At 33.9% G+C, this 24,788-nt stretch overlaps 3 protein-coding genes across 4 annotated transcripts; 2 read left to right on the top strand and 1 right to left on the bottom strand.

Moving 5' to 3' along the window:
* Nucleotides 1-1,587: 1,587 nt before the first annotated feature.
* On the top strand, nt 1,588-6,656 carry LOC132043772 (general transcription and DNA repair factor IIH subunit TFB5). Of its 2 annotated transcripts, none has more exons than XM_059434244.1 (3): nt 1,588-1,692; nt 6,046-6,107; nt 6,303-6,656. In XM_059434244.1, exons 2-3 carry the CDS (start codon nt 6,073-6,075, stop codon nt 6,478-6,480), a joined length of 213 nt encoding a protein of 70 aa, XP_059290227.1. In that variant the 5' UTR covers nt 1,588-1,692; nt 6,046-6,072; the 3' UTR covers nt 6,481-6,656. The 2 variants fall into 2 exon arrangements, with proteins under 2 accessions (XP_059290227.1, XP_059290228.1); XM_059434245.1 differs by lacking the exon at nt 1,588-1,692 and adding an exon at nt 1,896-1,930.
* A 2,665-nt stretch (nt 6,657-9,321) lies between these two features.
* Nucleotides 9,322-14,066, top strand: LOC132043786 (ATP-dependent Clp protease proteolytic subunit-related protein 2, chloroplastic). Its single transcript, XM_059434256.1, has 9 exons — nt 9,322-9,479; nt 9,562-9,605; nt 9,701-9,773; nt 11,589-11,709; nt 11,795-11,932; nt 12,069-12,185; nt 13,056-13,124; nt 13,212-13,307; nt 13,637-14,066. Exons 1-9 carry the CDS (start codon nt 9,406-9,408, stop codon nt 13,772-13,774), a joined length of 870 nt encoding a protein of 289 aa, XP_059290239.1. The 5' UTR covers nt 9,322-9,405; the 3' UTR covers nt 13,775-14,066.
* A 1,498-nt stretch (nt 14,067-15,564) lies between these two features.
* On the bottom strand, nt 15,565-21,096 carry LOC132043768 (AT-hook motif nuclear-localized protein 1-like). Its single transcript, XM_059434241.1, has 6 exons — nt 20,609-21,096; nt 19,841-20,291; nt 18,025-18,092; nt 17,696-17,827; nt 16,077-16,238; nt 15,565-15,928 (listed from the first exon to the last, which is right to left on the bottom strand). The coding sequence occupies exons 2-6, from the start codon at nt 20,226-20,228 to the stop codon at nt 15,704-15,706; spliced, it is 975 nt and encodes a 324-aa protein (XP_059290224.1). The 5' UTR covers nt 20,229-20,291; nt 20,609-21,096; the 3' UTR covers nt 15,565-15,703.
* Nucleotides 21,097-24,788: the final 3,692 nt, after the last annotated feature.

Genomic DNA, 24,788 nt, shown 5'->3' with positions numbered 1-24,788 from the left:
TTAACTAAGCTTTCATATGCCAAATTCAAGATCCACTTCTTCCAACTTACAATAGTGGTGATTTGCCAATGTTTTAAAACTTCTTCAACAACACCCAATTGATTTAAACACAATTTTCATATTCAAATTCAAGGTCTACTTCTCTAAAGCTTGCTACACTGGTGATTTGTCAATGTTTCCAACCTTTTTTAATAACACCATTGTCGATTTAAACTGACATTTTAGATTCAAAATTTAAGACCACTTATTCAAGCATTATATTTCAATTATTGTACACGATAAATTCAAGCATTATATTTTAATTTTCATTGAAGTTTACTTACACTAGTTAACAGTTAGCAGTACAAATGTTGAAAAAATTGACTATGAGTTAAATGGGAGCGTCCACATAAACTGGCCCATGAAATTTTTACTTATTGGACTATCTTGGTCTTCTTAGAAAGAACCGATTTTGACGATTTCGGTTAGCCCAGCCCACTATTAGAGATGGCCTTATACTGGGGTCATTCGCACAAATGGCCCTATTTCGGGTCGGTCTTTAATTTTTGGCCCTCAAATTTGTGGTTTTTAATTTTTGATCTTCAGCACTTTTTGTGCGGCATAAGTTTAGATTTCATTCCCACAAGTTATGCCGAACACGACAAAACTTTTAAATCTCAATATAAAAAGGGTCAAAAACACATCAAACTTCACCAAAACAGACACCTAAAAGGATGGAAAAAAAAAGTTCCAAAATGCATAACTTCAGTTTCTAGACACTACAACAAATTCCTAAAATCCTATACACTTATATTTCATAACTTAATGCCTACAGAATTTATGCCAAGCGAAGAAAAAATTCAATTTTTGAAGATAAATATTACAAAACTTATGCCAAGCGAAACAAATCTAGATATGTTCATTAAATGAGCAACAAGGATAGAAATTTAAAACGACAAATACGAGAGGCAAAAATTAAAGACCAGTGCGTTTGAAGTAGGGAAATTCGCAGGAATGGTCCCCCTCTTTTTGGGGTGGTCTTTAATTTTGGTCCTTCAAATTGGTGGTCTTTAATTTTTAGCCTTCGCCTAATACCATGAGGTTTGGGGTTCGAACCTCGGCTTAGTAAAAAAAAAATAATCTCAAGACAGAGTTTTGTAGCAAAGTTAGGCCTACTCGGACCAAAGTTAGGCACAGTGCGAGAATTTTACACCTTGCAGGGCGGAGTTTCAAACTCTATCTTAAGGTAGAGTTTTGGGAAAAACGCTTCCTTAAGGCCTTCAAAATTCTGCATGGCGAATCCAAACCTCTGCCTTGCGAAATTCCTTTTTTAAATTTACTGAGCTGGGGTTCGAACCCAAAATCTTGGGGTATTAGGCGAAGGACGAAAATTAAAGACCACCAATTTGAGGGCCAAAAATTAAAGACCACCCCAAAAGAAGGACAATCCGCGCAAACAAATGTTTGAGGTATCCGTTCAAAAACTTGAACCCATTTTGATGATTGGGCTTCAAGTAGTACTAAGAGAGGTTAGTCGGCCGGTGACCGGATATTGGACGCGAGTATAGTTTATAGTTTACACTTACGGATTTTATTAAGTGTTTGGTAAGTAAATCTATAGTTTTTTCATCCAAATATCTTTTTTTTTTTTAAAAAAAAAAAAAAAGGAAGAAGAAGAAGAAGTTCCAATCTGTTAAACACTAGTTTTTACAGGTAATGCTCCTTCAATTTTCTCTGTTTAGGGTTTAATTTGTTTGTATTTACTGTCAAAAAGGTGTTTTTGGTTTAATTTGATGATCGATCATAATTTTAGTTGTTGGAACACTGATTTTCTTTTGTTGTTTCCTATATGGTTTCCATTTTTGGCAATTTGTTGTTTATTGGAGTGTGAAATGAACTGTTCTTCGATTTTTTAGGTGATCGTGGCAATTAGATGAATCGGTTTATGCTCGTAAATGATTAATTTACTATCTTTCATTTTTTTTTTGTATGTTTACTTATATTTCACGATCTTCTTATTATTATTGCTGTTTTTTTTATTATTGTTTATTTATTGTGTAGGGTTTGTTGATTAATAATCTCTATTAGCAGGGGAAAAAATTACCACTTTCTTTTTTGGTGGGGTGTGGTTGAGGGGGGGGGGGGGTTGTTTGTTTTTGATAAGGTAGGGTTTGTCGTTTGATGATCGGTTCGTTGTATGAAAAAGGGAGAATTTTAGTATATGCTGTATTGGCGGTTAGCGCTTTCGTTCTCTGATTCAATGTTTCGGTGTTTGTTTGTTGTTAGCAATCTACTAGAGGATTTGCTGAAGGTAGGGAGGCTAGTGTTCTCTCCTTACTAGTAGTATTAGTTAGTAATCGCGTAGTTTCTTTTCTTCAATGTGTATTACTATCTGTTGCTTCATTTGCTTCGTATCTTGCTATTTTGCTGTCATATTTTACTTGATGTCATGCTTCAAATTCTTTTCTTTTCTGTCGAGCCGAGAACAACCTGTAGGGGTAAAGGTCTGCGTACATCTTACATTCCCCAGACCCCACTTGTGGTATTACACTGGGTATGTTGACAGGTGATATTTTCTTAATTGGTGAGACCTACTATGAAGTTGACAAAAAGTTAGAAATATGGAGAAGTACTTGAAAAAGTAAGTGTTCAACATAACTAGAAATAAGAAAGGTTATGTGTATTGGAAGTTTAGTTCCCGATGGGATGTCTAGCTTCTGGTAGGAAGGTAGAAATTATTGTGGTGCTAATGCTAATTCATATATCTAGGGTTTGTTCCTTTTTTTTAAAAAAAAAAAAAAAAAAAAAAAAATCTTTCTGTTGATTAGAAGCAACACAAAATTGAAATAGGAATGTTGGAGTTTGGAGCGATATAGAAATGGTGTACAATAAGTTCAACACATCAACAAGATGAATTTCGTTAGAGATGTTAAGATGAATATACAGTCATATAAATATTGGACAGGGTTATAGGAGATCAAATCAGAAAGAGGGCGAAATTAGCAAATAAATTGAGAAAGATACTTCTACAATTGAATGAGATCAAAAGTATCAAGAGGACAAGGTAAACCTGCATCTCTAGGAATGAAAACAGGTTTAGCGAGAGTAGAATACAATGAAAACAAAGGATCCATATAAACAATTTCAACTAGTTTAATTTAGGGTTTAGTTGTTGCACTTATATTAGGTCTGAAATGGGATGCCTGTGAAATCTAGAGAACCTCTGGTTTTTGAGAACCCCAAATGTGCCTAACAAGAAAACTCCTCAGCAGTACCGGTATAAAAAAACAGCCTGAATATATACAGGATATTTATATCGTTGACCGCAATTGTGAGATTGAGGCGCAGTTGATTTGTTGATCAACTAATCGTAGAAGGTGTTCATCGTGCTAGCTCGTGTCATAGTATCTATACTTCTAAGAAAGGATTAACACCTTATAATGGTCCCTTCACATCACTGTACTCCTTGACTTTAGCCAAATATCTAATATCTTTTGTTTTTTCATCTATACTTCTAAGAAAGGATTAACAACTTATAACGGTCCCTTCACATCACTATACTCCTTGTCTTTAGCTGAAGGTCTACTATTTTTTGTTTTGAAAAGAAGGATATCAGTTGGAAGATTTTTTCCCCTTGGATTTGAGAATCTACTATCGGAGTGACAGAAATGAAACACTAGTTGAAAATTCGCTGCATAGTGTAATAAATAGAATGCAGTTTACATGTAAGTATATATGCTTATATTTAGCAGCAGATACTCTGTTACAACAGTCAAAAGGTTTACTTATGTTTGAGCTTCAATGTTTAAAGTAGCAAGAATAAACGATATGACTACATGGAGGGGAAGACACTAAACTCTTGGCAAGTTAGAGTGTGCCTTTTGCTCTTTTTTCTTTTTGAACCTGGATTTAGTGTTATGGTAATTGTTTTCCTTGCTTCTGTACTTTATCCCAGCATGTCATTGGTTGGAATTTTGTTTCATTGATAAATAATGTCATAGTGCTTTTAATTCTAGTGTCTCCTATGATATTGCTGTTCTTTCTTCCTTTTAATTTTTATCATATATAACTGGGATTAGAGTAAAATGAGAAAAAAGGTATCTGGAGTTAGTGCAACCCTTTAGATTGAACAATTATATAGATATTTACCTTCGATTCCCTTGCTTCACTTCTTTCGCTTCAAATTAATTCAAATTTCTTTGTTGAATTATCAAGTGCTGGGCCTGCTGGCCATATTAGTTAGAATTTGAATTGAATGGATTTAAATAGAATGCCATATCATATTAATATAGCCGATCCCACAATGTTAACCTAACTTTTTTTTCTTAATCAAAAAAAAAAAAAAAAAAAAAAAACTTCAATTACACTTGGGAATAGTGAGTAATCGTATAGCTGACCTCAACTTGTTTGATGCTGAGGCGTAGTTGTTGTTGTTGTTGTTCAATTACAGTGGGGATACGGAAGGGAATGGGGAAGAGGGATAATAAGAATTTAACCCTCACCTACTTTGAGGTAGACTATCACAAATACCACTAGACTATAAGCTTTGGTAACGTAACTAATTTCGGATTGAGGCAGAGTTGATAGATTGATTAATATCTAAAATGGTGGCCTTGCTCCTTTTTCCTACGTCCATTATTGTAGTGGTAGATTGTTGAGTCCCACATTGGTGGGCTTAGAAAAATCTGGTCTCCTTATATGATCTTGGATAATTCTCCTATCATGAGCTCGCTTTTGGGGTTGAGTTAGGCCCAAGGTCTATTTTTGACATTGATAAACCTTGAGTTTGAATGATGTTTTCATACTTATTTATGAGATTGAGTGACCTGATCAAATAGACGATTCTTAGTTGTAGATAGCTAAGCTCGGAGTTGACATGATTTTGTTTTGTTTTAATGGGGATTCGTTAATTCAGAACTTTTAGGAATGTGCAGATGTTTAATTCTTGCTTGAAGGGATCAACTCTGCGATAACATTTCTGAATTATGATTGGTTATAACAAGCGTTTAGCACCTAGATAGGGTACATCTGCAATGCAGTGTTATCAAAGGGGAAAAGCATTAAAATGTGATCTAGGTCTATCGGGGCTTTAAGCGCAATTAAAGTATGGGCTTTAGTTTTAAAAAGGCGCAATGAAGGAAAAAAAAAATGTAGTGCTAGAAAAGATTAACAACTTCACTCATAATCATTTCCTTAACAATTAATAGTATACTTTTTGCTAATCATACTTATTGTTTACTACTACTCTATTCAAGAGTGAACATATGGGCAATGAGGTGCACACCTTAGTCACTAGTGCCTTGAATACACTGAAGCACAACCTAAGACCTAAGTGACGGGAAGCGCCTACTTCTAGCTTCTCCGAGTTTCAAGTCTTAAGCGCGCCTCAAATGAGCTTTTGAAAACACTACTGCAATGCCTTTTTGGTTGCATGAATTTGGACTGATCTTTGACTGAGTGGAATTGAGGCGAGATGGATGTGCCTCTGGTTTGAGATATTGCATAAATGTGACTTCCAGCCATAAAATATATCGAAGAGGCAGACAAGAACCCCCTTAGATAGGGTGATGGTGAGTTGCAGCATCTAGGGGTTAGGAAAACTGGGTGGTGAACCATTTATCTGGATAGAAGAACGACATGAAGAGGTTAAAAAATGAATTTAATACTTGTTAAAGCCCAAATTTCAGGACTATTTTAGAAATCCTACCATTTGAAGTCTAAATTTCGAAGGACTTGACACCCCTCTCCCCCCACGCCTTAAACAAAAAGAGCTAGAGAAGAATAAAGAATGTGCAAGGACCTAAGGTTTCACTCAATTCTGTTAACAGCCTCACTGGTTTCTTATTTTAGGTTCGAAGATCTCTTAATCCCTCGCTTTTCTTTAAACTAAAACATTGTATTAGTCAGAAACATATTTTTATAATCAACTGTTTGCTGGGATGCTATGGACTGAAACAAATAGGAAAATGTAGTTTCAACAGTAGTCAGTTGGCTGTAGCATACTTATTTCGCCTTTGCATGGATGGCCATCTAACTTTTCGCTAATTTCTATCGTTTGTTTTTCAGCTCAAGCTTGGAGCATTTTGATACGTGATGGTGAATGCGGTCAAAGGATTGTTCCTATCATGGTAAAGTACCATCGAGGATAAACAAATGACAGAATTCGTTGGTAGACTAAAGGGTCAGAATTTCACAATATTTTGATTGGGCAAGATAATGGATTGTAGAAACTCAAAACTCTTCCCGACCCAAGTTTGTTTGGCGATTTTTCTTTTGAATACTTGTGCTTCTTTGATGCTGAGGTTTGCTTTCTTCCTTTGCAGTGATATACCCATGACGCAGTTCATTATCAATATGAATGCGGCATTGCCTCAATCACAAAAGTTTATTATACATGTTTTGGACAATACGCATCTGTTTGTTCGATCTGATATGGCTGGAATGATTCGTAGTGCTATTCAGGAATTCAGAGACGCGAACACATATGAGAAGCCTGCTTAGTGTTTGATGAAGTTGAGCCATCCTGTGTGCACACACTGGATTCCTTGTACCTTGTACCTTGTTCTAGTTTTTCCTTTCACTGTCAAAAACTCGACCCATTATCCTGCAAGTGATATCACGAAGCTTAATTTTCAATTTGGCAAAACTGCAAATGATTCATATTCTGTTTCTGGACATACCTTTGTTGTTGTTTCCTTATTTCCTCTGCGAGACATATAGCAAAAAGTTTGGACACTTATCCAGTTCTGTCAGTTGTAAAGAAAAATGGAAGTAGCTAATTTTAACCTTCCATTTCCCCTCCTCACTCTCTCCTAGCCAAGTGGGATGTCTAACCCTGATGAATCCTTTGGAAACTGGTTATAGATTGAAATACATCTGAATAAAGAGGAATGACTACAAATGATCCATATAGTTGATTATAACTAAGTTGGGATACTTGCTTATCAATAAGAAACTAAGTTGGGACTGAAGAGGTGTTGATATTGATCAATTGACTGAATCAGAGTTCTTGTGAAAGTACTTTTCATGTAAGCTCTATGTTGGCTTAAGCCAAAATGTTCCCAACATTCCCTTGGTAATTGGCAAAGTCTGTAACTAAACTGCCTAATGATTGTGCAGCACGATTGTCACTTAAGGAACCTTATTCGTATACTTGAGGAGCGCCAAATATATGCTAAATTCTCCAACTGTGAATTCTGATTGGATGCAGATATTTTTTTTTATTTGTGCTGAAATTTATTCAATTTTTGCTCTTGCAAACTGCAAATAAAATGAGCTTTTAGTGAGCTTCTGTTTTCTTAATATCTGAATTTCAAGATATGTTCCTTGAAAACCAAGGAGCGCTATTGTTGTTTTTTCCAATTTTCCTAATATTTGGAAGTGAAAATTGGTTACACTTTGAACCTAAAACATCTAATCCTAATTAATTAAAACGGGGGTCGTTTGGTAGGTAGCCAAAATTATTCCGGGATTATAATTCCGGGACTAATTTATCCCACCTTTTGGGATAAGGTGGGATATCCCTCCTTTGGGATTATGCTTCATTTTGTAGCGTGTTTGGTGGGAGGTATAAATTTATTCCCAGAATAAATTTATACCTCCTACCAAACACGCTACAAAAAATTAGTGCTGGGATATACCATGCACCAAACGACCCCTCGAATCCCATACTAAAACTATATGAGAGCTATGAATTTTCATTTTCCAAGGTCATATTATAAGATTTATCTGAATCAAAAGTCACATTTTTATGGAAAAGTAACTGTTATTCCATCCTAACCTAGCTATTATCATACCCTCTATTAATATATTTAAGAAAATTAAACTATTAGAAGAAAAGAATATGATTCACCCTTAGTATTATGCCTAAACTTGTTTGGAAAACAAAACAAAATGTTTTGTTTTTAATATTCTGAAACTTGTTTCATTATTCTCTCTATAAAAAATAAAACAAAAACTAAAAAAGAAAGTTCTGAAAACCCAAAAACATTTCTCCCAAAATCAAATCCAAACGGGCAATTCGAATCGTTCTGGGGTGGTCTTTAAATTTTGCCCTTCATATTTGAAATCTTTAAATTTTGCCCTTCGCTAAATCCCATAGGTTTCAGGTTCGAACCCCCACACAGTCAAAATTTTAAAAAAAATTCGCAAGGCAAAGTTTAAATTTATCCCCCATCGGCATACAACAGTGAAGAATTACAAATTATCCCTATACATACTTATTTTATGGGCGGATTGACATAAGTATGCCGGTTCCGGCATAACTTTGATAATTCCTTCATAAGTTTATGTGCATAAAAGTTTGCCCATTAAAGTGTGCCCCCATCGGCATAAACTTGTTAAGGATTTACCAAACTTATGCCGATGGGGGCATTTATGCCCATAGCAAACTTTGCCTGAAGCATATATATGTATTTTTTCAAGCATATATACCAAAGTTACATGGAAAAGTATTATGCTACAACCAAATGTCCATCCCAGATACAAATTCACACTTTGGCTGGCAATACAAGGTAGATTAGCAACTGTTGATAGACTTCAGAAATATTTTCCCATCTTCTCGAAATATTTTCCCATCTTTATTTTGAATGCTCCATCACGGAAGGATTGTGGTACAGATTGTTGGCATGGGTTACACTAGAAGAATAGGGGGCCAAGATGAAATCACATGGATCTATACACATTTATCTCCATTACTTGTGCATTTTTGGTATGCTAGTGGCATTTTTTGGAGAGAAAGGAACCTACTCAGATTTCAAAATACTCATTTCTTCCTGATAACTCTAGAGATTGCACAACATATTCACATCCAAGGCCAACTTCAAATGGCAGATATATTTAAGTGTAGTTGATTAAACTATTGTTTTTTTAATGTAATAGTTGCTCCTAGTTTGACTTATACAAGTTAGTGAGTAGGAATTTTACCATGTACGGTTGAAGGTCACTTTTTATAAGTTTTTTGGATGGAATAAAAATAGACTTTGACCAAAAAAAAGTTTGCCTTATAAGGCAAAGTTTAAATTTTATATGCTTCCGGCAGACTTTTAGTTATGTTTAACTAAAAGTCTCTGTTTTGCCTTCTGAGGGGCATTAGTTCTCTCTATAAAAATTTTTCTTAAAGATTGTAATCCGCATAACTAAAAAAAATTATTTTTTTATTTTATCTTGAAAACCTTCGAAAAATTTCATGTATTCGCTCATCTTTCCAAGAAAGGGCAAAAAATTTAAAGACCAAACAAGGCTAAAAAAGACCTGGCAAAATTTAAAGACCACCCCCAAACGAAGGGCAATCCGTGCAAAAAAATGAATCCAAACACTAAAAAAATGGTTTAAACCCGGGTCCGAAACTCTTTGCCTATCCAAAAACAAGCAGTGTTTCAAAACGAATTTCACACTTGACACATTCCTTCACCAAAGAAAGCATCAATGGCAGTAGCTCTTCCGACAACTTCTTCCTCGTATCTACACTCAACAACTACACTCCCTCGCCCTTCTTTAAGGTACCATTTTACCCTTTTTAGTTTTTTTATTTCCCACAAAATTAATGCTTTTTTTTTTTTTTTTTTTTTTTTTTAATTTCAGCTGTGCCAGCAAAGTTTTTGTCGGATTAAGAGTCCAATCACCAAGTATGTTTTGTTACATCATGGTTATCTTAAATTGTGCTTTTTTCTTGTTTTAATTGGATAAAAGTTTGCTTCTTGATTTTTTTTTTTTTGGGCAGATTCTTATGGGATTGCAACGTCTAATGTAAATGTTGAATTTTACAACAGAGTTCACAAAAGTATTGAATCCGGGTAATCTTTTTCTTCTATTTACTGTTGTGACTTTTGCACCCAAAAAGTTCTTTTCTTGAATATAGTTGTGTTGTAACAACACTGTTGTTCTTATATATTCACCTAGTTTTGTTAGAATTAGAGTATATGGTCCATTGGGTATACTATTGGGTTTTCACGTATGCATATACATGGTTGGGGCCAAAGGCAGTGGGAATTTAGCTTGAGTTTTTACATGTCGTGAGAATTATAGAGGATGTTGAATGTGGAGATGAATGGCCTTCTTAGTTCTATAATTACAACAACATACCCAGTGTAATCCCACAAGTGGGGGTTTGGGGAGGATAGGATGAACGCAGACCTTACCCCTACCCTTTGCGGGGTAGAGAGGCTGTTTCCGAAAGACCCTCGGCTCAAAAAGAAATGTTTCCGAAGCAAGATTGTAAGAAAAATAGGGTAGCAAAATTTTGGCCTTGGAACCTATGTTGCTCGAACTCTTCGAAAATACTGCTGGATGTGTGTCGGATACTCCAAAATTTATACCACATTTTTTTAGGATCCAACACGGGTGCGGCAGCGTTCAAAAGGGTCCGAGCAACCTAGCTTGGAACTGTATAAGCTGGCCTTCTATACATACAATCAATTTCGGCAAATAGCATATCCTTTGTTCTTTCTTCCTTCTGTCTTTCACACCTATGCATATTTTTCCTTTAGTTCCTTGCCGTCTCATCGGAGGATATTTTCTATGGGAGAGGAACATGCTGAAGGCTAATCTAATTTAGCGGTTTTTGAAAAGGGCAAAAAAGTTGTCTTTTTATCTGGCTGTCGATTTTTGTGAAGTATGAGATTTGTTGTTTTCTTCATGTTCATCTTGGAGCTGAATCCTTATACGACTTGACCCGAGGATAGTGAAATTTACTAATAAAAACTTAGCATATAGAATATTGACTCGATGATTACATGTGCAGAGCTATTCTTCCTTTTGCTGAGCTTGTTTAATCTCTGCACTTTTCTTGCTGCTGAATTGTTAATCTCACACTCAAGCCTTCTCATCTGTCAGCCTCATTTTTTCTTTCATGTCTTTTTGCTTCTGATATTTAATTTTAATTTGTTTTTTCAAAGCTCATGCTTTTTTTCTGTCTTCCACATTTATTCTTTTGCTCCCTTTTCTTCATAAGCTGCAGCAGAGAGAGTTGGATGAGCCATTTGGACCTGCTTGTTCCATCGATTCTATCTGAATGGTCTGATCATTGTTGTCCATCTATACTTGTTGGATTGACTTACCAGCTTATTTTCACTCAATTCCTGCTCGACTCCTCTAGGAGCTCAATTTCCCAACTTATCTCCTAAACTACTTTCACATCCAAATATGACACTTAAATCAGCATTAACTCCTCTCCTCGAATCTGCTTATGCTTAACATTACCTCCATATTTTATTGAACTAATATCTAGCATAAGTCAGCATACTATGTGTACAATCAAATATCAAATCTATAAGATGATTTAAACTGTTCTACCTACCCCCCCCCCCCCCACACACACACACACACACACAAAAAAACAAACAAAATAAACATACACACACCCAAAATCTGAATGAGGTGTAGCACTTGCCTCATTTTCAATTATAGTTACTACTTACTAACAAGCCTGAGCCTTGCATGTTCTCCTGTTCTGGATTATATTCCATGTGGTTCATTTCTGAGTATATCCTATCTTTTCTTGAGTAGAACCTCAATTCTCCTTTGGATAGAATGTTCGTATATTTCTTCTCAGGTTTCATTTGGGCTGCTGCTTGTGTTTTTGAAACCTAACCCATAATTTATAATTCCAGAAGTAGAGGCAGTAAAGCAACACGTTCACAAGTTACCATGATGCCCATTGGGACACCAAGGGTGCCCTATAGAAATCCAACCGAGGGAACGTGGCAGTGGGTTGATTTGTGGAATGCTCTTGTAAGTACCTTCATTTCTTCTTTGACTAATTGGATAGTAATTAATATTTATGATGTGGGAAATATCACTGAATTCTTGGATGCAGTACCGTGAACGTGTTATTTTCATTGGAGAAGAGATAAATGAAGAATTTAGCAACCAGATATTGGCAACAATGCTCTATCTTGACAGTATTGATGATTCCAAGAAGCTCTACCTGTATATCAATGGCCCTGGTGGTGATGTGAGTTCCCTTACCAATTTTACTTTCTTGTCAAAGTTTCTTCTTTTATTAGAAACACCTCTTTTTTCTTCTAATTTTTTGATCAGACTGCTTTTTTTCCTTCTTGTAATTTGCTTCAAGTTGCTTCTGTTTACAGCTAACTCCAACCATGGCCATCTATGACACAATGCAAAGTCTGAAAAGTGCTGTTGGCACCCACTGTGTGGGCTATGCCTACAATCTTGCCGCTTTTCTTCTTGCTGCTGGAGAAAAGGTACCAATAGTTTTCTCCTAGTGATGAAATTTGAAGAAAAAACTTGTGCTTATCTACAATGTCTTACTTAAAGTAGCTTACAAGTTGTCAATTCTGCAATTCTGAGGCCATCAATTATTTTCATTACTTTAAAAAAAACAAACAAAAAAAAAAAGTAGCTTGCGAGTTGTTTGTGCCTGATTATTTTATGCAAAAATGCGATTGACTTGTCCGGATATATTGGCAAGTTCCGCCTTTTTCTTTTGAAGAAAAAAAATGCTTTTTCCAGCGTTTGACTTGAAAAGAAATTTGCTGGTATCAGCCACTTGTGATGGCATCCCAAAGAACCCTATTTAATGAGAGGTTTATCTAACATATAAGTGAATTGCCTGATTATGAGTTGGGCTTGTCTCTCTCCGAAACGTTCTTCTTTTTCCTTTTTAGGTTAAGTTTCAAGATGATAACTTGGCCACAATTTGATTAAACAATCACAAAAAAGGAGAAAGGAGAAAGAAGTAAAATTGACATAAGATTGCATTTGGCTGTGTAGATCAATCTTATTTTCTTGAAGGTGTCACTGGCATTAGATATGTGATTCTTAAGATTCACCTGATGCTAATGCACTAGACAGAATGACAGATTCACTGATGAAAAAGCTGGTAGAGGGATTGTCATTGATATGAACCGGAATTTGGAGATGATATAATAGAGGCATATTCACATTAAACACTCTAGGGAAAAAGTTCTCCGGGATTCTTTGTTTTGGCCCTTTTTTTATTTTTTTTAAATTTTTTTATGTGTTTGTGCCTCCTGTTGTAAAGATAAGACCTTATTTAACTGTGGAAAGGCAACTAAAGCTCAATCTTAATTTGATAAATTTCCATTGTGAAGGGCAATCGGTTTGCAATGCCTCTTTCAAGGATCGCACTAACATCTCCAGCTGGAGCTGCACGTGGACAGGTTTGCCTCCATGACATTTTGGAAGGAAATGGTTGTTTTTAATGATTTTTCTGAGACTAAATACATATACATATTCATCTTTGGCAGGCTGATGATATACGTAATGAAGCAGACGAACTTCTTAGAATTAGAGATTACCTTTTCAAGGAGTTGTCTGAGAAGACAGGCCAGCCTGTTGAAAAGGTATGGATTGCTTTCGTCTGAATTTATATATTTTGTTCTCAAACGATGATTCAGTGTAAGTTTCCACCTAAAAATATTAGTGCAATAGTTAACCACCTAGCCGTTGAATAGACTCTCCTTATACAACAACATACCCAGTGTGGTCCCACAAGTGGGGTCCAGGGAGGGTGAGGTGTATGCAGACCTTACGTCCTACCTTTATAGGGTAGAGAGGTTGTTTTCATTAGACCCTCAGCTCATCTACAAACACGAATCAACTCTCCTTATACTGAGTAAAATTTGATCTCTGCATATCAAAAATATTGATCATGGTAATTGGAAACATGCAGGTTCACAAGGATTTAAGTCGGATGAAACGATTCAATGCTCAAGAAGCTCTTGAATATGGTCTTATAGACCGTATTGTCAGGCCTCCCCGTATTAAGGCAGATGCTCCACGAAAGGATACCACAGCAGGTCTTGGTTAAGTCCATATTGACTCGTAAAACAAAATGGTTAATAGTGGAGTTATTTTCCAACTTTTTTGTTTAATTTGCATATTTAACTCTCTTGAACTACTTATTCCGGAAAAAAAAAAAAAGCTTCTTTCTACACCGTAAATTAGGAGACCAGTTGCAGAGCTGTTGAAGTAAAAAGAATTGGTAGATAGAAGATGAAGTTTAATATTTCGTATTATTTTCTGTGCCAATTATCTTAACGTAGTGTCCAAGTCGTTTGTACTTCTTTCCAGATTTAATTTTAAAAACTTATTTGGTTATATATTGTGTCAATTTTTCACTTCAAACCTGAGAAAAAGATTTTTGCCTTCACAATGAAACATTTCTTAAAAAGTGACATGCAAAGTTTAAAAATAACTTTTAACTTTCAAATGCCATTTTTCAATTGGATTTTAAGCACTACACTTTTCAAATATCCCTTCACATATAAGTCGCCGTCTCTGTGCTTTTCATGATAACACGACACAAAATTATGTTTTTTCTTCAATATTATTGATATTAATTGAATCCTGGCTCAATTTGCTTAATACATATCGATACTAGCTAAAAATTTTGGATATCTGCATAATTGTGTTTTTAAAAAATAATAGTTGTCGCGTGTTGTTATATATGGAGAATTTATGCCGAGACTATAGGGTTGTGGAGTAGTACAAATATAATAGTTAGGTTGAATATATGATGAAATACTACTGAATTGGCATGGTTTGCATGCCATAATTCTAAAATGTGTTCATTTGTGCTTGTGTGTTTGTAGCTTTAATGTTATAGATTTTTTACATGATTAATTACTTTTACTTTTGGTATATTATGTATCTGTCATGGATTGTTTGCTTTTTATATGTTTTATATGAGGTATCATGAGTGAAAGCTAGAAATCTTGACAATCTAGCATAGTAAATGGAATAAGTTTAAATGAGGTGCCATGAGTGAATAAAAAATGATGATAATCCTGTAGAATTTGTAAATTATCCAACAAGATAGAATTTGTAAATTATCCAACAAGATAGCTCGATTTTTAATAGCATGAAATTCTACAGATTTGTTAGCAGCTCGGTTCTTAATACCATGAAATTCTACCGATTTGTCACGACTTTTGCCCATAGCTTTATCATTTTTGCCACTCAACTTAAAGGATATATTAGTTTGATTTTTTTTAATTAAACTTAAAAATGGATATTTTTGAACGTTATCAAAATCGGAGACAATTTTTAAATACAGGCGCGACAATTGCCTATTAGGACAAATCACCCGATTATCTTTTTCTCTCCGTAAGCTTCATTTGTATTTAACTTCTTTTGTATCAACTCATGAATCAGGTAGTAATACTTCATGTATAGTTAACTTTTACTTTAATATAAACTCTCTTTCTGACCAAAAAAAAGAAAAAGGACTTCCTAAGACATAAAAGAACTTTGATTAGATAGATAGATTTTATCATTCTTAACCAGAGAATTCGACTTTGAGCCTAAAAAAATAAAAGAACTGATAGGGAGCACTTCACCCTTTAGTGGACCTTTTTTTTGTCAACTGCTTTGTAAGTCAATTGGAAGTGTAGGAGCATAATTCACAAATGGACGGATTGAGTCAAGGATTTGGATAGATCATAATAAAATGGTCCAAAGTACAAAATGTGCCATGAAATAAAGAGGATTGAATATGCCTGTTAAAACTAGACATAAACCCTTAAACACTAAGATGGGATTCAATTTGTGGAACCCATCATACATCTAAAAGTTCTACTGTCAAACACTAGAATAACAAAACTAGAAAACCAGTTTGGATTACTGCACATACCTCACTGGAAAAAGTTTTACACAAACAGCAAATAGAGGTGATAAGGACAATAGGAACGTCGTTAAAGACGCATAGTCCTTGTGGTTTACACATTAAAATTTCACCCTATGCTGGTAGAGTAACATTTATTTCAGCTGACTTATTCCTAGAATCAGGGGCTGACCAATTATCTACGCGGAAAGAGGAGGAAGCTGGCATAGTTTGTTTTACGGAAGAGTGATAAGGGTCTTCCGTCTCGGGTAGAGGAACAGCAGCAATAACGGACTCCAATTTGTTTTTCTTGGTTATGTGCTCATGCTGGTCTCCAGCAAGGAAGCTGCCTATAACAATCTGATTAACAGCAACAAAGATAGAAGGTCAAATGTCATCATCCAAACGACTAATAATTGTATAATGGGATACTACTTTCTTTTGTCAAATAGGAGTAAACATAAGTTCATGAATAAACAAGACTGCCAAGTTTAGGAAAATCCGATACCTGCACGGGACCAGCAGCTACTAATAGACCGGCAACTCCACCCCCAACAACACGTCCATCGGGGCTTGCTAGAGAAACACTCATTCCGCCAGATCTGTTTCTCATTCCTCCAGTCTCTGATGGCATAAAAGATCCGGTCAAAGATAGTATCTCAAACCGGCCCTAAAGGAACAAAGAAAGGGAAAAGTTATACACAAATGTCTTATCATTAACAACATATGCATACGGAGAGCAGTGTCTTTTCTCCTCCCGAAAAATATAAAAAAGTAAACATACGAAGATTAATTTTTACTATATACACATAAAAAATAATTTTAACCTTATAAAAACAGATTTTTTTCCGCTGAGGGGGGTTCGATGAAAATAGTGAGAGTGTCTAACATTAATTTCCATGCAATAAAGACTTTTTTGTCAAAATTGAGTCTGTTTCAATTTTTTTTGGGAAGGGTAATGTAAATGTGTCATCTAGAATGCAGACAAAAGGCCTTAGTGGCAGCATTATAGAGGCAGGAAGAATCCAACACTATAAAAAATTTAAGTTGCAAGGCACCTTGCCTGAAAAAAGAAATAAATAACATAAATCAGACAAAAGGCCTTCGCGTGATTATTCATTTGACTCGTCTTGTGCATATATCCTGATAAATTTGTACCTACCAAGCCATTCATTTAATGTCAAGTAGAGCGCAGATTGCTACATAGTTGTGCTCAAGAAAACTATCTCCTACCACTCGCCAAGAAAAGGAACATGGAAGAGTAAATGGATTACAGCTGATGTCACTGTTTGTTCAAAAGATTTGTCAAGATGCTGAAATCTTTCAATACCAGTGACAAATATAGGTGGACTTACTCCTATGAATTGAATTGGCACTTTCCGGAAAATAATGAACTTATCCCCCAATTCAAGGTTGATCGTTCAAGAATAAGCCAAAATCAAGGCTAAAGACATGAAAATGGATAATTGATATTTTGAACAAAACATAAAATTGGATTCCGAATCTTTTTCTCCTGACATGGAAAAGTCACAACCAAAGATACATCACCAACAAGGGTTAGATTTTTATTCATTTCCTTATTGCCCTTCTTTCTATGTACCAATCTGCTTTTGGGATCTTCTTTTCTTTTATTTTCCTTTTTTTAAATTTTCGCACGAATAGTTTCTTTTCACATGATCCTTTATGGTCACTTTTACATGTAAATGGCAACACAACTTCTGGACAATATTGAGGATGATGGAAAATGATAAACAAATGAGGAAGTACAAGCTATAAGTTTACAGAAGAACTTAGCATCCCCTCCATAGACTATTGAGTTTACATCTTAATCTCTCATTAGATGAAATTATCAGTTTTGAGCTGTGTACTCACTTAACATTTACGAAATTCTTCCCTGTCACCTATTAGTAGCCTCAATATATCTGTCGCATTTGAGGGATATTGACAATCGTAAATTTGGCAGGACGCAATCAAGTTAGAAAAAGGGAAGAGTACAACATCTATTTGATCAGAAAAATCGGTACAAACTAAAAGTTAACAGAAGAAGATAGTTATCACATATAGAAAAAATACTTCAAATATATATTAAACAACATCAGTATAAGAGATAAGAACTAGTTGTGGTACCTCATATGTCAATGTGCCACCAGAGGAGTCTGGTTGACGAAGTGTAACGCTTGAAATTACCCCATTTGCTGAAAGAATGCATATTGCTCGAGGCCCTTGTTGAGAGAATGATATAACCTTCATGGTGACATCCTAAAGGAAGATTGAAAGAACAATTAGCAATGCACATTCAGTTCAATATGTAACAGTAATTTAAACATGTTTATGTCTATGTTTGCCAAGAGAAGATCCTGCCAATATATGAAATTTACTAAACTAAGAATATTTCTTTAGATATGTTGCTTTACAGCAAATTGCAAAAAGAATCTTCATGTCCAGCTAAGATTTACCTCTCCAGTATTTACAGTAATAATATGAGGGGTAAAATTTGCACCAACAGAGCATGAAACCCATTCACCTACAGATAGAAAATTACATTATTAGTAATCTGACTCAAATCTTAACATTAATCGTGCAACTACAAAAGCATATTTCATGTATGGTGGCAGGTCAACAAAAGCGGTTTCGGATTTTTTTTCGTTCTTGCGAATAAGAAATTCAGGTATATATGGCCTGAAACTTTATCACACAAATAAAATCTTGATTTTATATAAAGCCAATGGTGCCCCAAAAAAACGCGTTTACTTGATTTTAGCTGCCTCCAAGTATATTCACACAAAAAACTAATGACTTGTCGTTTGACAAGTCCAAATAACTAATGATCATCTTAGAAGTCTAGAATAGTGTCTCCAACCTCCTCCAAAAGAATGTTATTTGTGTCGTAAAGTTCACAAGGAGACACCTCATATAAACATTCGGATGATCACCTCTGAAGAGAAGGTTGTGAAACCCCCCCCAAAAAAAAAAAAAAAAAAAAAAAGCCAAAGCACCCCAACCCCAACTACCGACAAAATGAAGGAGGGGAAAAGAGGAAAAACACTTCAATGCACGTATCCAACCAGACTCAAAGAAGAGAAAACAACAAAATAAAACAGGAAAAAGGGCTGAGCGTCAAACTAATAATGAAATTTACTATGAACAGTAACAAAGAAAGCTGCATAGAAACACAGGAAAACAATTAGAGTTGAATTTCCAGGAGTATGCACATGCACGTTTAGTACATCTATTCGGAAGGAGTAACAAAAGCACAAATATGACAAGAAGCCCAGCCTTAAGGAACTCCAAAATCTATAGTGAAATACCATGTCATCATTAGGAATAAAAGTAGCTCAACAATTAGGTAAGATCAAAACTTTCCTATATAAGTAGCAGATCTTAGAGGTCAAATTCATACTACCACTTCCTTGTTAAGCAGTAGATCAGAGAGTGCACTTGCTATTTTATTACTTCTTTGGAGACTATACCTGGAAATTCAAAGCAATTTCCTCACTAGAGCTACCACCATGAAAAGTCCCAAAATGACATCTATAAGTTTTAAAAGATTCCTCAATTCCAGACCAACCAAAAGGCACCACCTCACACTCAAAACTGCCCATTGGCATCAAGATCATACTTAAAGCATCTATTCACAATAGGCCCCACATCTACACACATCCTACATTATTTTCCCACAACTTCACAAAATCACACTTTTTTTCATTATCCTACTGGGCCAACTGGTAAACATCCCAACTATTTCACTAGATACATATTACTTCCCACCAATTCAAGTACCAGGTAACTCTGCCCAACAAAATTTAGCCAAGTAAAACTACTCCTCCATTCGTCCCAATTTAAGTGTTTTACTTTCCTTTTTGGTCTGTTTCCAAAAGAGTGTCTCTTTCTATATTTAGTAAGTTGACAATTTAAACATCTTACATGACAAGTATATAACCACAAGATTCAAAAGACACTTAAGGATATTATACACATCATTAATTTAGGACCGTAAGATTCAAAAATCTCTTTTTATTTCTTAAACTCCGTGCCTAGTCAAACTAATAAACTTAAATTGGGACGGAGGGAGTAACTAGTGTTTTTTTACTCCTGAGATCTCAACCTGCTCTCCCATTATTTTCATCCCACTTCATTCACAGGACACTCAATATCCAAACATCAAAAACTAATTAATTCAACTAAGCAAAACAGATCTACATAACAGGCCCATATAATAAATCAACTTACATGTGAAACAAACTTTGAACTATAGAAAAAAAAACAACATACCTGGAGTATCTAAATCAACTTTAGGCTGATGATGAGATTGAGGTTTACTAACTAAACCAACTGGCCTGATTTTCCCACGTTTCTCAGACGAAGAAAAATCAATCACAGGTGAAGGTGCAGATGATGAAATTGGCTTTGGAGAAAGAACATTAACAGAACCATCTGCTGCATACTTTCTTGGTCTTCCTCTCTTTTTCTTAACTGTCAAAGCTGTTGTAACTGTTAAGCCGGCAGTTGGAGAGACAACAACATGGGATGTTGTTGTTGTTGTTGTTGTTACTGGTTGTGTTGTTGTCGGATTATTCTCAGTGGTGGTTCTTGGTGCCACGTGGTAATCTGATGGAGCATCTGATCCCACTACTGTAACTCCACTATTACTTCCCTCCATAGCCAACAAAATAAATTCAAGAAAATTTTCCTTTCTCCTTTTCTTCAAAACCCCATAATTTTCCTACAAAAAAAAAAGAAAGAGAAAGAATCACTCCAAAGATCTTTAAGGGAAAGCTCAAAAACTAGGAAATAAATGAAGCTTAATTACTACTAATTATGGGGCAAAGATTGAATTAATTGGCTTTATGAAGTATTGAGAGTCATGAGAAAATGGAGTTTTTGAGAAGTTAAGAAAAAACTAATTTTGGGTAAGTTTTCTTCAAACACCCATAATTTTCCTACAAAGAAAAAATAGAGATAGAATCACTAAAAATATTACAATAGCTCAAAAAATAGGAAATAAATAAAGCTTAATTACTGCTAATTATGAAGGCTTACCAGAGCTTAGCAGAACACAGAGTAAGATTAAGCTGGCAAAAAGCTAAGAGTACTGTTCATTTTTTTTTTTTCCTTTCTTCGAATTTTAGAAGAAAATAACACAGCAAATTAGCAAAGCAGAGAATTAAGATGGGAAGGATCAGAATTTTTTGTGCAAAATTTTAAGTATTTTTGCAGAAATAAAGAAGGAAATTATGGGGTAAAGATTGAATTTTTTGGCTTTGTGAAGTAATGAGATTGTTGAGAAAATGTGAAAATGGAGTTTTGAGAAGTTAAAAAACTAATTTTGGGTTCCTAAGTTTCCTCAGTATGTCCGAATTGTAATTAAAGGAAAATAATAATGATGGAAAAGTTAATTAAGTATTAAATAATAGTAGTAGGGTATTATTAAATAAATACGGAAATTAGAAAGGATGGAAATTATATATTTTGTTTAAGAAAATGGTTTGGAGTCCGGTGTGGAAAAAGGAAAAATATACTGAAAAAGAGAAAATTGTGGTTGGGAAAAGTGAAATTAGGTTGCAAAGCATTAAGACAACCATCACCTCTTTTTTTTAAAAACAATGAAATTAAAATACTATAAATAAAAATGGATACTATTCTAACATGTATGTGACATAAACATTAGTGCATCTGTTATTTATTATCAGGCTCGTCAATGATTAATAAATGCTTTTGTTTGGTTAGCAAATATAGACAAAAAGGTACGAACATGAATGTAAAAGGCATAAAAGAAAATGTGAAATAACAGGGAAATTTAATTTGCCTTTACTTTATTGTTTCTAACTTTTCTCAAAATCTATTCTTTTCCACTTGTGGTTATTGCTAAACTTCTCTTTTACTGTTAGCGGAAGCTTTTCTTAGAAAAAATTTATGTACTCGTCGTGTAAAAAAAAAATTCTACCTAAGTTACCATTTTTTTTTTTTTTTTTTTTTTATTAGAATGGTGGGGTGGTATAGTTTTCTAATTATTTTACTCGTTTCATTTAAAAAATGACGACGGAATCAAAGGCAGCCAAGCACGAAGAGTAAAAATTATCCAAACTTCAATGTCCATTTGAATATATTCTTTGATCTTTAAAAGAATATTCTTCACCAAATATGATTAATTATACTTTTTCACAATTCAAGATATTAAACAAATCTCTAAGAAATTGTGATTTAAAAAATAATTCGCTCTCTAAATAGTAACATTAGTATAAGATCAGCAAATGAATTACTCCCTTTGTCTCAATTTATATGTCCCAAAAAGAATGACACATTTTTTTATTTGACAATAATTTAATTTTAAACTTTAGGGTGTTTGAGACTTTTTAAAAGTAATTTATAAGCTAAAAGCTAAAAGTCATGAGTTGAGAATACCCAGCTTTTAGCTTATTTTTGTACTTTTTTTGCCTAAAAACAAGTGTTTTTAAGCACTTTTTTATCTTTGCAAACACTTCAAATACCAGAAAAGAGCTTAAAAGCCAATAAATACTTAAAATAAGTCAATCCAAATACCTTTACGCTAAATGAGATTATCTATAATCACACAAATATTTTTAATTTATTTTAGATCACAGTATTCTAAAATCTTTTTTTATCTCTTAAATTTTATGTCAGCCCAATCAAACTACGTCACATTTACTTTCAGTTATAGATTACTATTTCTTTACAATGAAGATGGGACAATGGATATGACTTTTAAGCGAAGCAATGCTCCTAGCTTATACCGAAACCTTTTTCTTCTCCAATGGGATTATCTAAAAACTGTGGCTGAAAACTGTAAAATGTTTAAATAATTCCAAGATTTATCCTTTTCTTTTTAACTGTGAATGACAGTGGTGGCTTATCCTTTTTAATTTCCAGTTGCTTTAATCACACATTTGCAAGTGGTAGGTAAATTATGAAAAATATCTATATTAATAGTGTAAAAGGTCATCTAATAGATAATTGCATGCAATCGTCCTATTAAAAATCAAATAAATAACATATTACAACATAGATAGTGTATAAGTATTTTATGCTTATTCTATAAAATTGAAAATTGTCTATTCCCGTTATTTCTTAAAAAAAAAAAAAATCTAAATTTACCTTCTGTCTAATTATATCAAAAATTGAAATTATTCTAAATTAGATTTTCAAATTAGCAACGACGCAATAAATGGAGTATTAAGGTGTTAAAGACATCTAAATTCAATTTTGAACCGTCATTCTAAAAATGATAAAGCGACCGAAAAATTATCGAGTACTTTTTCTAATTCATGAGTAAGAACCATCTCTCTCTTTTTTTATTTTATTTTATTTTAAATAAGCTTATAAATACATCAATATGCAGTCAAAATATTACTCCTTCCGTCTCATATTAATTGGTTACTTTCTCCTTTACATGTCCTTTAAGAAATTATAAATAAAAATATATTTTTACAATATTATTTTTATCTCTCTCCAATAAATATTACTCTAATCAATATTGGTTACTTTGAAAAACAATTAATGTTAAGGATAAAATAGGAAAAAAATAATTAATTGTATCTTGGTTTGTAAAATGGACAAGTATTTTGGAACAGATGTTTTAGTAATGTGAGCAACTAATAGGGGCGTCGGGTTTACAAATATTAGCTAAGATTAAAGATTTTCTCAGATTCAGATCGACCTAGTAAAAGGATCATAAAATAGTTTTATAAAATGAAAATTTTTATTTCTTTTTTTTTTTTTGTTTTTTTTTAAAAGGAAGTTTCGATTGTTGTGAAATCAGATAGAAATATTATTAAAGAATTGGGCTTAACCTGTTTCTCAAAGAAAGAGAAAGTTTAGATCGTTGTGAAACCAAGATGGATTATAATATTTAATAAAAAATTTGTTTGTTAGCTATTGGAAAACAATTTACATGTATATATGCTCCCTATTTATTTTATTAAGGAAGAAATTTGGCCCTTAATGGGACCATAAAAGTTGACCTAAGGCAAGGAGACACAAGAATATGTAATAATAAGGCCCTATTGGGGGGAGAAATTTTGTCTTTAATAATTAGCTTTTAGATAATAACAATATTTTCTTTCAAAATTGTCAGGCGTTTGTTTAATATTTTCTGGTGAGTGGATATAAAATTATGTAAGCTACCGTCCATTTTCTGCCTCTGATTATTTTTTTACAAAAAATATGTTTGTACATTTACAGGTGTAAAGGCCCGTATTTTAATTGTTTGTCCTTTATCTGGTTTTTTTTTTTTTTTTGGGTTATTAAAACCTGGCTTAAAGTTTCTGCAAATTCCAAATCATGGTTGCAAGTGGAAGGAAATAAAATACTTGACAAGCATTTGGTATTCTGATAACTTTGATTATAACCTCCTACTTTTTTCAAAAAATAAATTAAGCACTTAATTATTACTTTGATTACCACTTGGCAAATTGGCATCCTTGTGCTTCCACTAGAAATATTTAAATTATATACTATTAATATTGTACCCCATAAACTCAAATGACTACTTCTTAGTTATTATTATTATTATTATTAGCCCTACAACAACTCCCACAATATATAGATAAAATATGAGGAAATTGATGAAATTCTATATTTCAAATTATTCAATTATACAAGTTACTATCAAATTTGTAATCTCACAAGCTAACAACTACTTTTATGCTAATGAAGACAAAATAGAAAAATTAGCAATACGTGTCTTTTCTTTTCTTTTCTTTTCCTTTACAAGGTGTGTATTGTTTCTCATTAGTATAAGATGGAATCACCTCTCAGTCATGCACTACTACTCCAAGTCTAGTGCATTTTGACTTCACAAATTGGTTTAATTCTGGGACCATGATGATCAATAAGCAGCAGTTCAACAACATTATTACCTGAGATTCTTACTTCTTTTCTGCCTCTCGATCAACATCTTATTAACTGGGAATTATAATTGTTCTCAAAAAAAAAAAAAAAAAAGGAATTATAATCAGTGTACGAAATTCTATAAATGGGAACCTCCAAATAGCTAGAGGCCTTTACAAACTCAATACTGTTGGGTTAAGAGGAATAGGAGGGTGGTTAGAGATAGCAACGGGGGACTGAATTATATATTGATTTTACAAAAGGAATTCTCACACTACTAACAACATGGCTGAATTACTAGCTATCATCCATAGAATGAAAATTGCTTTGAAAAATGGCCTAATACCCCCTGGAAATTGCAATTGATTCGATG

Source organism: Lycium ferocissimum, unplaced genomic scaffold (assembly GCF_029784015.1).
Source record: "Lycium ferocissimum isolate CSIRO_LF1 unplaced genomic scaffold, AGI_CSIRO_Lferr_CH_V1 ctg285, whole genome shotgun sequence".
Taxonomy (NCBI): Eukaryota; Viridiplantae; Streptophyta; class Magnoliopsida; order Solanales; family Solanaceae; genus Lycium; species Lycium ferocissimum.
Note: the sequence above shows the minus strand (reverse complement) of the source record. Positions and strands in the feature narration are given on the sequence as shown.

What these genes read in the sequence shown, in the direction of transcription:
- LOC132043772 (XM_059434244.1), top strand. Translation starts at nt 6,073, where the DNA reads ATGGTGAATGCGGTCAAAGGATTGTTCCTATCATG. An exon ending in AAAGGATTGTTCCTATCATG is followed by an intron (nt 6,108 to 6,302) that starts GTAAAGTACCAT and finishes CTTCCTTTGCAG; the next exon opens with TGATATACCCATGACGCAGT.
- LOC132043786 (XM_059434256.1), top strand. Translation starts at nt 9,406, where the DNA reads ATGGCAGTAGCTCTTCCGACAACTTCTTCCTCGTATCTACACTCAACA. An exon ending in ATTAAGAGTCCAATCACCAA is followed by an intron (nt 9,606 to 9,700) that starts GTATGTTTTGTT and finishes TTTTTTGGGCAG; the next exon opens with ATTCTTATGGGATTGCAACG. An exon ending in TTGATTTGTGGAATGCTCTT is followed by an intron (nt 11,710 to 11,794) that starts GTAAGTACCTTC and finishes TCTTGGATGCAG; the next exon opens with TACCGTGAACGTGTTATTTT.
- LOC132043768 (XM_059434241.1), bottom strand. Translation starts at nt 20,228, where the DNA reads ATGGAGGGAAGTAATAGTGGAGTTACAGTAGTGGGATCAGATGCTCCA. An exon ending in AGTTGATTTAGATACTCCAG is followed by an intron (nt 18,093 to 19,840) that starts GTATGTTGTTTT and finishes TTCTATCTGTAG; the next exon opens with GTGAATGGGTTTCATGCTCT. An exon ending in GTGGCACATTGACATATGAG is followed by an intron (nt 16,239 to 17,695) that starts GTACCACAACTA and finishes TTGTTCCTTTAG; the next exon opens with GGCCGGTTTGAGATACTATC.